This window comes from Cydia pomonella, chromosome 27 (assembly GCF_033807575.1).
Source record: "Cydia pomonella isolate Wapato2018A chromosome 27, ilCydPomo1, whole genome shotgun sequence".
Taxonomy (NCBI): Eukaryota; Metazoa; Arthropoda; class Insecta; order Lepidoptera; family Tortricidae; genus Cydia; species Cydia pomonella.
Window position 1 is genome coordinate 4,490,208 of NC_084729.1, and position 12,729 is coordinate 4,502,936.

General features: G+C 36.2%; 1 protein-coding gene across 1 annotated transcript; it reads left to right on the forward strand.

Annotated features, from left to right (window-relative positions):
* The first annotated feature begins 477 nt into the window (after positions 1-477).
* LOC133532438 (cytochrome P450 6j1-like) lies at positions 478-4,116 on the forward strand. Its single transcript, XM_061871113.1, has 2 exons — positions 478-1,010; positions 3,839-4,116. The coding sequence occupies exons 1-2, from the start codon at positions 695-697 to the stop codon at positions 4,018-4,020; spliced, it is 498 nt and encodes a 165-aa protein (XP_061727097.1). The 5' UTR covers positions 478-694; the 3' UTR covers positions 4,021-4,116.
* Positions 4,117-12,729: the final 8,613 nt, after the last annotated feature.

Below are 12,729 nucleotides of genomic sequence, written 5' to 3' on the forward strand. Positions count from 1 at the left end.
TATTATGACAGATGCTTTCGCGCCCAAAACGCTCTTTGAAAATTGTGTGACGTCACAGTTTACGGTTTGACACATAACTACATACACACGTAGAAGATACGAACTGGCAACTGACATTTGTCATTTGTTGTTTATCGCCTACCTGTCAACAGTGTTAATCCGAGAGTTGTGACGTCATCAGAATCTTCAATGACGTTTCGAGTTTGGTCACGTGACGTGTGCCAAAAGATATTTAAATTCAATATTTACAAAAATATTGTCATTACAGGTCCCCTAAAAGTAGTTTAACATGTTCTTATAATCCGAAAGAATTTATTGGGATACAATTCTGCCCTAAGATTTGTAGATGGAAACAACCCTATTGTACACAACATGCGCCCAGTAGGTATGTAGGAGCTTGTAAAGAAGTCCAATGCCAGCAACCCGCTGCTGATACATGATTATAATCATAAATAGGTACGTATGTTAGTTAGTGCTTCTGGGCATTTTCCGCAAATCGACAACCATTGTGCCTATTTTGCTTGAAACGAGGTAGCGCTACTCTAACCACCCCAGCTCCTCCACGAAGCCTAGCAAAACTTTCAGGTTGCTAACTGCCTCTCCTAGTGTGCATGGAGTCCCTAGGTATTTGTTCCTGTATACTTCTACCTGTTTGCAGTCTAGGAGAATATGTTTTGTTGTTTCTTCTTCTTCCATGCACGCTCTGCACATGGGGCTGTCTGTTTTACCCATATTGTGTAGGTGTTTGTTAAGTGTGTTATGTCCTGTAATTAATCCTATTATTTTACGTAGTTGGCCTTATTACCTATGTATGTGTTTAATCTCACAGATACCAAATACCAACATAACGATAAAGAAAGGTATGGCCGTGTACATTTCCATCTACGGGCTACACGAGGACCCGCAGTACTTTGAAGACCCCGGCACCTTCGACCCCAGCCGCTTCGACCAGGGCAGGGGCATTTCCGAGGCCTACATGCCCTTTGGAGCCGGGCCCAGGATGTGTCTCGGTGAGTTTCAGTCGACTAGGAGGCCAATTATCGAATCTCAAGCGCTCGATTTCGTGTGGGCTTATACTCATATCATATCATTTATTTTCATAATAGGATTTTACAATCGCTTTATGACGTAAAATTAACGACATTTACTAAAAAAAATATCTATTTACACTATACACATACTTATTAACTCCAAGGGTTAAGGTCTTCTAGATAATCTGAGATTTTGTAATATCCCTTTTTACACAACTTCCGTTTGATGACTGACTTGAACTGACTTAATGGCAAAATTTGTAAATCTTAAGGAATTTTATTGTAAAAACGAACACATTGGCCAATGAATGATTTACTATTTTATGAAGTCTAGTTACAGTAGGTACAAGTTTGTTTTTGTTTCTAGTATTTCTGTTGTGTATGTCGCAATATTACTTAAACTGGTGTTTGTTTTTCTGCACATATAATAAATTTACATAAATGTATTGCGACGCAAATGTCAAAATGCCTGATTCTCCAAATTTGTCTCTTAGAGAGACCGTATTTCCCAAATTATAAATAGTTCTTACCGCTCGCTTTTGCAATATAAAGACACAATTAGCATCTGCAGCATGCCCCCATAAAAGGATGCCATATGACATTAGGCTGTGGAAATAGCTAAAGTAGACCAATCGAGCCGTCCTCATCAGTCAGGAATCTAGTTTTTTTACTACAAATGTGGCAGAACTAAGTCGATTTGACAATTTACTGATATGAGATTCCCACTGGAGTTTGGCATCCAAACTCATACCCAAGAAGACAGTCGAGTCTTCAAAATCCAACGGCTCATCTTTAATTTTTATACTTGAAACTACTGGTTTAACATTAGGCAATACAAATTACACACACTTAGTTTTTTTTTTCATTCAAGAGAAGATTATTAGCAGTAAACCAATCTACAACACTAGATATAGCAGCGTTAAATCATCATAATACTAACGAGATGTCGTCAGCAAACAGTACATGGTCGTGTTTGTTGCGTACTAAGTAAGGCAAATCGTTAAATATACGAGAAATAAAAAAGGTCCCAAAATCGAACCTTGTGGATACCCATTCTTAACTTGCTGCCAGATGATCTTGCACCATTCTATCGCTTAAGTATGATTCCAGAAGCTTAAGTTCCAGACCTCTAACTTCATAGTGGCGTAGCTTCCTGATAAGGGTGTCATACTATCTTACTACTGGGTTCCGACGCAGGGGCGTAGCTACCGCTGTATCTGCCGTATCCATTATAACGTGCGTTTTGTGAGAAATCTTTACCCTTCCTATTAAGGGCCCCAAACAAAATTTTATACGGGGCCCCGCTAAGGCACGTTACGCCACTGTTCCAACGTGTCGGAAGCCGGTGTTGCTCGAAGTAAAGTAAAGTAAAGTAAAGTAAAGTAAAGTAAAGTAAATTTTATTTGTGGAACACAGGTGTTACATTTAAGGTCTTATATATAAAGTAATAAATAGAACTCTGTGTTTTGCCTATTGGCATACAAATATTTAAAAAAGTCACATACATAATGTTAATAATAAAATTATTACAAATCAATTACCTAAATTAGGATTATCAGTAATATTACAGCAATAAAAATATTTATAATAGAAAAAAATAGCAACATTTCACAAATCTAGAATATAATGATGAAGTACTTACATGTTAAACTAGTATCTATATAAAATGGACAAGTTATAATAATAAGAAGCTACTAGGCATTTAAATCACTAATAGAAATGGAAACGATGGGTCAATACTACTGGATTTCCAATAAAAATTTATCGTTCGTATTTCAAAAATAGAATTTCGCCATTTTCCACAGATTTTCGAGTCTGAAATCGGCCCCCAGGCCACAGAATAACACCACAAAATTACACTTTTTCAAGTTTGACAGGGATTCAGGAATGATTCGTGGTGTCCGTTTCTAATGTATGGCTCTATCCCTTTCGGCTATTTAGGGTTGTCAAAATTCAAGTTATTATCTTATGGTCGTGCACGCATAGGGACGTCGAATTGTGCCACCAACCCTAATAATTGCTCGGAGCAATGCTGAGCCGAGAATACCCGAAAGGAAGAATGTCGCCCCACTGCCCAGGCCCCAGTTTCACCTGGCACCTGACCGTGATCATTTCCTGGGCCGTTAGTAACGACATTACATGGCAATGTACGGTGACTTGTCAATAAGATCCATTGACATATTATATCTAAGAACGGACCTTACGGGCACTAAGCATGGAGCTAGTTCAGTGGTACACTGAAAAAAATAGATAGCCGAACTGGTTTTGTAACTTTACTAAATAACTAAACTACGGTTATAAGAAAATAAACTTTGCATAAATTTACAAACTTGTTTTGTAGTGTATACCCAGTACCTGAACACTGATAGCCAAACACGGTTTTGTAACATATAACACATAGTTCGCAAGTCCCAATTTTTGTGTAAACAGTAACCAAAAGTTTGTTACAGTTATGCAAACATTTCTTTCAGTGTATCACTCACAAATTCGAGCCAATCGTGCAGTGTAACGCAACTAGTTGCAACCAATCGCGTTGTGCCGTTAGACTGCACGATTGGCTCGAATTCGTGTGCCTGACACCGCTGTTCTGAGGGCCTACTGCGAACCACATTCGACGTGTAGCCTCCCTATCACACTTACACACGAATTTACAAGTGCGACAGAGAGGCAACACGTCGAACGTGGTTCGCGGTAGGCCCTCTGGCCCCATTCTGATTGCCCGTAAGGCCCGACCTTAGACATATGTCAATAAGATCAATATCAGGTGAAACAGGGACCAGTCACGAGATTTTTTTTAATTATTTCAGGTATGAAGATTGGATACTTACACGCTAAAGTAGCAACGGCGATGGTGCTGGCGAACTACGAAGTTTACCAAAAGCTCGAAGAACGACTAATTCTCGACCCGCGGTCGACGTTCACCGCGGCAGCCGACGGACTCTTGCTCCGGTTTAGGGAACTTGACAACGAACAACGGATACAATTGTAGTTCCAAATAAAACTATTTAAATGGATTAATGTGCGTTTAGAATTTATATAGAATAGAATAGAATATAAATCTTTATTGCGAAACCATGGTACATAATAGTTGTTATATTAGAGTGTGAAAACACATGGCACCCTGTTAGGGCATTGCAAATAATCTTACATCTAGGTATTCTAGTTTCTGAACGGTAGGACTAGTATATATCATGTAATGTTCTTAATTAAATATAAACAACATTGTCTAAACTTATTAAAGAATTAACTAAGAATTAAATAGTCGTACCTAAATTAACATTTCAGTACACAAGGTGTTAATTAAGGATATATAATATGCAATAAGGGAATATCATTAGTAATTACAAAATAAAGATATCTTCCATGAACTCTTGGACGGAATAGTATGCCTTCTCCATTAAAAATAATTTTAAATTTGATATGAATGACTTTAAATTTTCTATGTTTCTAATTTTGTTGGGCAGTTTGTTGTAAACCTGGATGGCCCTGAAATAAGGGCCTTTTTTGTAGATGTCTAAAATTGGTTCCGGGGGTGAGAGCTTATTATTTCGACGTGCACTTTTACAATATTCAAATAATTTTATATTCTTTCGGACAAAAGTTGAAATTTCTAGAATGTAGAGAGAGGAGAGAGTCAAAATTTGGAGGTTGGTGAAATGTTTCTTGCAACTGTCGGTTTGTTGTATATTAGTTAGTATGCGGACACATTTTTTTTGGGCTATAAAGAGATCATGAGCGTCACTGCTATGACCCCATAACATAATACCGTAACTTTTTATACTTTTACCTATACTTAATCAATATTATATAATTATATACCTGCATACATCTGCGAAGAAATTCAAAGGTGTATGTGAAATCCCCAATCCGCATTGGGCTAGCGTGGGGACTATAGCCCGAGCCCTCTCGCATGAGAGGAGGCCTGTGCCCAGCAGTGGGACTTATATAGGCTGAATTATTATTATTATTATTATATACTTGCACCGTTTTCAAACGATACGGCTATTAGAAGTACGTTAAGAGGTCAGGTATTAATGATAATTTTTCCATTCCAACGTTCTCGACATTGATATATATATCTAAGGACGGGCCTTACGGGCACTAAGAATGGTGCTAGTTCAATTCAATTCAATTCAATTCAATTCAATTCAATTCAATTCAAATATACTTTATTCATGTAGGCCTAGCAACAAGCACTTATGAATAGTAAGACAGTATTACATATAATTATCTTAATCTAATTATCAGAGCAATTTATTGATGTTGTAAATATTATTCCATATATAATACTAATGAATATAATTCATAGATCAAATTTAATACTAAAACTTTCACAAAATACAGTCATACAAAAAAAATGTATAAAAAATACTAGTCTAGATTGTTTCTAGAATAAATTCTAAATGTCAAACAAATATAATAAAAACAACAAAGGAAATACATGCATTGGAATATCCATTTCATCATCATTATTCAAATATAATAAATAATTAATCATTTCGAATCACAATTAATCCCACGTTGTTTTATCATTCATGTAGTCTTGTGTGGTATAATAAGCTTTAGAAATAAGTTTACGCTTTACATGATTCTTAAATTTATTAATTGGTAACTCAGTAATATGGTTTGGAAGTTTATTATAAAATCTCACACAATTACCCATGAATGATTTTTTAATTTTATGGAGCCGAGTGAAGGGCACGGCGAGCTTATGTTTATTTCTAGTATTAATATTATGAATGTCACAATTTTTCTTAAAATCGGCAATATTTTTATGCACATACAGAATATTCTCATAAATGTATTGACAGTGCACTGTCATGATGTCAATTTCCTTAAATTTATCTCTCAGTGAGTCTCTATGGTTCATTTTATATATTGCTCGAATAGCCCTCTTCTGCAGAACAAAAATGGTATTTATCTCTGAAGCACCACCCCACAGTAAAATACCATATGACATAATGCTATGGAAGTAACTAAAATATACTAATCGAGCTGTTTTGACATCAGTTAACTGACGGATTTTGCTTACTGCAAAAGCTGCAGAACTCAGTCTATTCGAAAGAGTAGCAATATGGGGACCCCACTGGAGTTTAGAATCTAAAGTTATACCAAGAAAAACTGTACTATCAACTAATTCCAATTCCTCATCCTTCACAATGACACTTGTTTGTACATGCCTTACATTACTAGTGACAAACTTAATACATTTAGTCTTATTCTCATTTAACAATAAATTATTAACATTGAACCAATTTACTACTTTAGAAATAGCATCGTTTACATCATTGTAAGCTTGTTGCTGTCGTTTGACTTTGAAAATAAGTGAAGTGTCGTCTGCAAACAATACTATATCATGGTGGGTCTTTACAAGGAATGGCAAGTCATTTATGTAGATAAGGAACAGGAAAGGTCCCAATATTGACCCCTGTGGTACACCCATAGAGGACCAATGACCACCGGTGATCGCTGTCCATTCACATCGACCCTTTGTATTCTACCATTAAGTAGGACTTAAGTAAATCCAGTGCCGCTCCTCTAACTCCATAATAGTGTAGTTTCCTGATTAATGTTTCATGCAAACGCAGTCGAAGGCCTTAGACAAATCACAGAAGATACCTATCGCATCTCGTGACTCCTCCCAGGCATCGAAGATATGCTTAATTAGCTCAAACACCAGCATCGGTTGTCGAGCGACCCGGTAAAACCAAACTGCTTATTATGCATTAAATTATTGACGTTAAAATGTCGTACTAATTGAGAAAAGAATTAATTTTTCAAAAATCTTACTGAACGTTGTAGCACAGATATCGGTCTAAAGTTAGTAGGGTCAGAGTTGCTACCCGATTTAAATAAAGAGTTATTTTACTATGTTTCATTAAATCAGGAAACTCGCCGCAATCAACACTGTTGTTAAATATAATTACTAAGTCAGGCGCCTATAATTTCTACTAAGGATTGTACAGCATGGACAGAGGACTCACTCAGAGGTCCATTCGTTTTTTTGACATTAACCGAATTAAAACGCCTTTACTACATCGGAGGTACAAACACGTTCAAATGAAAATCTCCACAACACTCTGGAGCGTTATCTTTTAATAGAAGTAACAGCAGATGAGGGTTGATGAATTTTAAATCCTTAGTTGTGAAAACTGGTACGTCAGTGAAAAAATTTTCAAATTCTGTAGCTACTTCTAAATTGGAATCTATAATTTTGTTATCAATATTTAGTTTAAAATCCTTCACTCTGTGTTTCGAGCGGACCAGTCTCCACATTGATTACTTTCCAGGTTGCTTTAATAATGTTGGTACTATTTTTTATTCTTTGACTTAGATAATTTCGCTTAGCTATATGACAATCTATTTTAAACTTTTTCGAATATTGCTTGACATGTTCTTTAAATTCATCACTCGTGTTAAACCGCCGTTTCCTCATACAAGGCATACAGTGCACGTCTTCGTTGATGTAAGTCCGCAGTAGCCCACTCACTAAAAACTGATGCACCACTAACTACGACCGATTTTGAAGTAAATATCGCATTATAATGATCCATAAAAGTGTGAAAGAATGAATTATACATACTATTTGGACCCATATCGGAAGACAAAAAGGGTAGCGCCTGAACTAGACTTTGCTTCATTCTTTCTACGCGTCCGAGGTTACTGGTACAAAAGTTATTTGTTTTCTCAAAGTATTTTTCCTTAATGTCTCAAATACCATTAATTGACCTAAGTGGTCTGATTCTAAATTACTGATAACTTTTTTTAGTAATAGGAACAATATCAGTGAAAATATTATCTATACAGGTTGCACTAGTAGCAGTCACTCTAGTAGGCTCCATAAACATGTGGTTGAGATTACCAGATTTGAATAGATTCAACAATCTACAAGACATTGTTGAATTTTCCAAAATATTACATTAAAGTCGCCGCATATAAATAATTTCTTACTAGAAGATGATATTTTAAGTAGCACAGAATCCATTACACTTTCAAATATTTCAAAATTACTTAATGGCGCCTATACACACAGACAACAATAAATTGCTCCAATTCTACTGCACTTAGTTCTATAGTCCGTTCAACAGACATGGATACAATATCCTTACGTTCCTTAAATTTTAACTGACTATTTAATATAATTAACGACCCACCATGTATGGAACTAATTCTGGTGAACGAACTTCCCACCTGATGATTATTAAATTGAGGCATTAATTCATTATTGTTAACCAATGTTCAGTAATACATAAAATATCAACATAAAAATCGTTCATAAAAAGTTCAATCTGTAAATCTTTTCCTCTAATACATTGAATGTTTTGATGCACCAGGTGGATATACTTTCCATGTTTTACAGAATTTTTCATTATATTTATTTAAAACTAAATTGCCAGAGACAGAATCTTTTGTCTTAACAGCTAGTTTAAATCATTGGTTATGACTGGAACCAATTCCAAGCTCACATTGGGCCTGCTCAATAGGAGCAGAGTTGTCTGCCAAATTCTTGGCAGAAATGTCAAGTAAATAGGATAGCGATAAAGCTATTGTCTCTTGTAATAATTTGAAAGGTAACACTTACCTTTAGTCAAAAACACCATAGGCATATGGTATTTACTAACAAATTTGTTAGTGTCAATTATGATAAACTTACTACTATATGTACAAAGATTATATAGAGATATATTCAACTTATGTCTAATGTTATTTTCTGCCTCTGACATTTGCTCACAATAGGGGAATGTGAAAATAATAATTTCATGCACTGCAAGTGAATTTAACTGTTCAAAGTATTTAAGTAAATTATTTTTGTTCACATTTCCCCTATTACCCATAAGAATTAGCAGTGTTGTCTTAGAATTAATATTACTGTCATTTAAAATTTGTTTTAAGATATTTTCAAAGCTACTGTGAGGCAGACAATTGCTGATTGTACTAAGTCCCTTTAGGTGATAGTTTAAAAATGAGCTCATATTGCTCCCAATTTCATCACAATACATAATAATATTAGGTTTAGGTGTGCTTTGTTGTGGAGTGTGGAAGGAGCTATTATCATTTATTTGCTGTTCTGGTAAACTGTCACACAGGCTTGGATCGAGTACACTGGTCAAACAAATGTCCAGTCGCTTGCTTACATGCACAGACTGGGCATTGGTCAGCGACTCAAACCGCTCTGAATTGTGCTTAATCTGGGATATTAAATCATCCATGGCTAAAGAATATTCATTAATCACCTTTTTCGAACTCTCATTATTGTTTCTAGGGATTGTATAGAATCCTCCAAACTCTGAACTTTTGATTTTAAAAATCTGTGTGTCAGTTTCATACTGTAGTTTACTATGTTCTAATTGAACAGAATACAAGTCTAACTTATCCACTAAATTAACATTAATTTTACAAAATCTCAATTTCTTAAAAAACAATTTATTCATTTTTGATAATCTCTGGTTTTTTTTAATCATTCTATTTAATTTAATATATTTTTTGAGTTTGTTTCTGCTGCAATTTACTAGTCTTGGTGTGGTGGATTCATTGATTAAATCTATACTAACAACAGGGTTTTCAATTGGAGCGGCAACCAACTGTGAGTCGGGCCGGACCAGTTCCTCAAATAAGTTTTGAGTGTGTGCCGCTGCAGCAATATTTTGGGCCTCCTGTAGCTCGTAGATTTGCTCGTGGGCGTCGTGCAGTGCTCTCTCTAATGAGTTGATGTCTGTCAAGGCCTGTTCATATGCTGCACTACACTCAGTAAACTTGTCAACCGTCTCCTGGAGCCGGGCCCGCTCTGAATTTACATCATTGTAAACATTTTCTAAAGAACATAGTTCCTTCTTTAACTTCTCTATACTATTAAGTGATAATAATAGTTCCTTTTCACTATCCTCTCTTTCACTAAGCAATTGAGCACACAATTCCTTGGATTTTTTTAATTCCAGCAAGGTAATTTGGAGTTTGTCAGCCTCCTGCTGGCGAACCGCTGCAGCTGCTCTGCGAGTTAGCATTATAAATGTATTTTATAGTAGGATAGACCCAAAACAAACCAGGGAATTGCTTACTCAAGCTAAGCGATATTACGAGCGTACTTACATGAAATAGTGACGTTTCACTATGCCTACACTGTGTTCTGACTCTGTACAATGATTTACTACGCTGTAATACAAACAAAATTGGTAATAAATAGCGATAAAAACATAGAAAATATACCGAGACGAACACAAATTTAAATTTATAACCTACAACGGCTACAAATTTAAGATATTACAAGACACTTGTAAACGTCACTAAAGCACTTCACTTATTATGTATACATTAAAATTAACACTAAAAACTATTTAATTCACACCAAAATGGCTTAATATTACATGAAATATAATTAAATATAGAATAATTAAAAGGGACCTAGCAAAATCAGCTGCTGATTCTTTGACAGCCAGGGTTGCCATCCCGTGGTGCCATTCAGTGGTGTCACTCACGAATTCGAGCCAATCGTGCAGTCTAACGCAACTAGTTGCGACCAATCGCGCGCATGATGCGAACTCATCAACCAATCGCGTTGTGGCGTTAGACTCCACGATTGGCTTGAATTGATTTGATTTGGCTTTGATTGGCGTGTGCGTGACACCGCTGTACTGGCCCCATTCTTATTGACCGTAAGGCCCGTCCTTAAATGTATATGTCAATGGTTCTCGACATTTTCCTCTCTGGTTTTAGTCCTAGATGAATATTTTTTTATAAGAGTTCAATATTACCAATATCTGTGTCTGTATGTTTTGCTTTTTTGGTATTCTTGTTTGGTATTGTTGTTTAGGGTCGGCAACGCGCATGTAACTCCTCTGGAGTTGCAGGCGTACATAGGCTATGGAGACTGCTTACCATCAGGCGGGCCGTATGCTTGTTTGCCACCGACGTAGTATAAAAAAAAATCTTGTTTTTATAACAACTAGGCATGGGTGCCGGCAGCGGGGTGCAAGGGGGTGCACTTGCACCCGCCTGGCAGGAAAGAAAAAATATAAAATAAAATTCATGTCTTTTACGCGTCTGCACCCGCATTAGAGTTGGACCAATATAAGTCTGCAATGATTTTGATAGCAAAACTCGGAACTAACACAAGAAAAGTAAATGACTGCATCGATTCTTCTACTCCATTTATTATGCACCTCCCTGAAAGTAATCCTGGCGGCGCCCATGCAACTAGGTTACATCAAACAGCACTAAAAACTGCCAAATAAATGCGCCGTAAACAGACGGCTAGCATACAAAATCGGCAACAATCAACGCAAAAATCAAAACGGTCGGACACAGATAATTTATTTCTCATTCCGTTCCTGAAATTACGTTATTGGTTGTTTTGGAGAAGGAAAATGTTGAGGACGAAACCTCGATTTATGAGATTTCGCCCGAGCAGAGGGCTTACCGCGAACCACGTTCGACGTGCTGCCTCTCTGTCATACTTACGTACGAATTTACAAGTGCGACAGAGAGATAACACGTCGAACGTGGTTCGCGGTAGGCCCTCAGTTCTCCATATCGCACTACTTTTAGTAGCAGTCCCCGTCAATTTACTCAAAATTTTCAAATCTGAGATGGGGCTTAGCTGATATATCCTGTTAAATTAAAATATAGAGTGTGTGCGGAACGAGAAGAGTAGTGAAATCTAAGGGAACCCATGCTTTCTACGACTTTTCTCTTTCCGCACAAGACTCTAATTGCAAGATTTATGTTAACGGCACCAATCATGGGACATTTAAGAGGATTTGGATTATTTTTGATATTTCACCGACATCTGTAAAATTTCTACAGCTTTATGCTTTAAAAGTTAAATGTTCAATTCGTCCTTTATGTTTTCTATGTATTTAATTAATGAAAGCTACTGCAATTGGTTGCGCCATTAATTTTAAAACTAACAAATATCAATGAAAAATTAAAGTTAAGCAGCTCTCTGGCTCTTGTTTATGGTAAAATTTTGGCATCGATAAAAAACTGATGGTAAATACTTGTTTTACAAGATTTATCTATACCATCCCATTACTGGTGCCTGATCCATTATAGTGGTGTTTACTATACTACATTGTTAAGTCCTCTGCACGTCCTCTGCTCTTTGATTTACAACATGACCGTACAGTTCCAAAGCGAATTAATTAATTGCACTGTGCATGTAGCCAAAAGGTTACTCTTCAACTGGTTGTTGTCACTTGATTATAGCGAAACTGAGACATTACTCCTAAGAATAGGGTTGTTCCCAATTTTTTTAAACGCTTGTATTACGTTCTACATTAACTAAAAGTTGCCCTAAAATCAACTTTTATACTAATAACGGCTTTAAATATGTTAAATTAACAAAATATATTTTGACAGATGCTTTCGCGCCCAAAACGCTCTTTGAAAATTGTGTGACGTCACAGTTTATGGTTTGACACATAACTACATACATACGTAGAAGATACGAACTGTCAACTGACATTTGTCATTTATTGTTTATCGCCTAACTGTCAACAGTGTCAAGCCGAGAGTTGTGACGTCATCACTAGAATCTTCAATGACGTTTTGACTTTGGTCACGTGACGTGTGCCAAAAGATATTTTAAATTCGATATTTACAAAACATTACATTACAGGTCCCCTAAAAGTAGTTTAACATGTTCTTATAATCTAAAAGAATTTATTGGGATACAATTCTGCCATAAGATTTGTAGATGGAA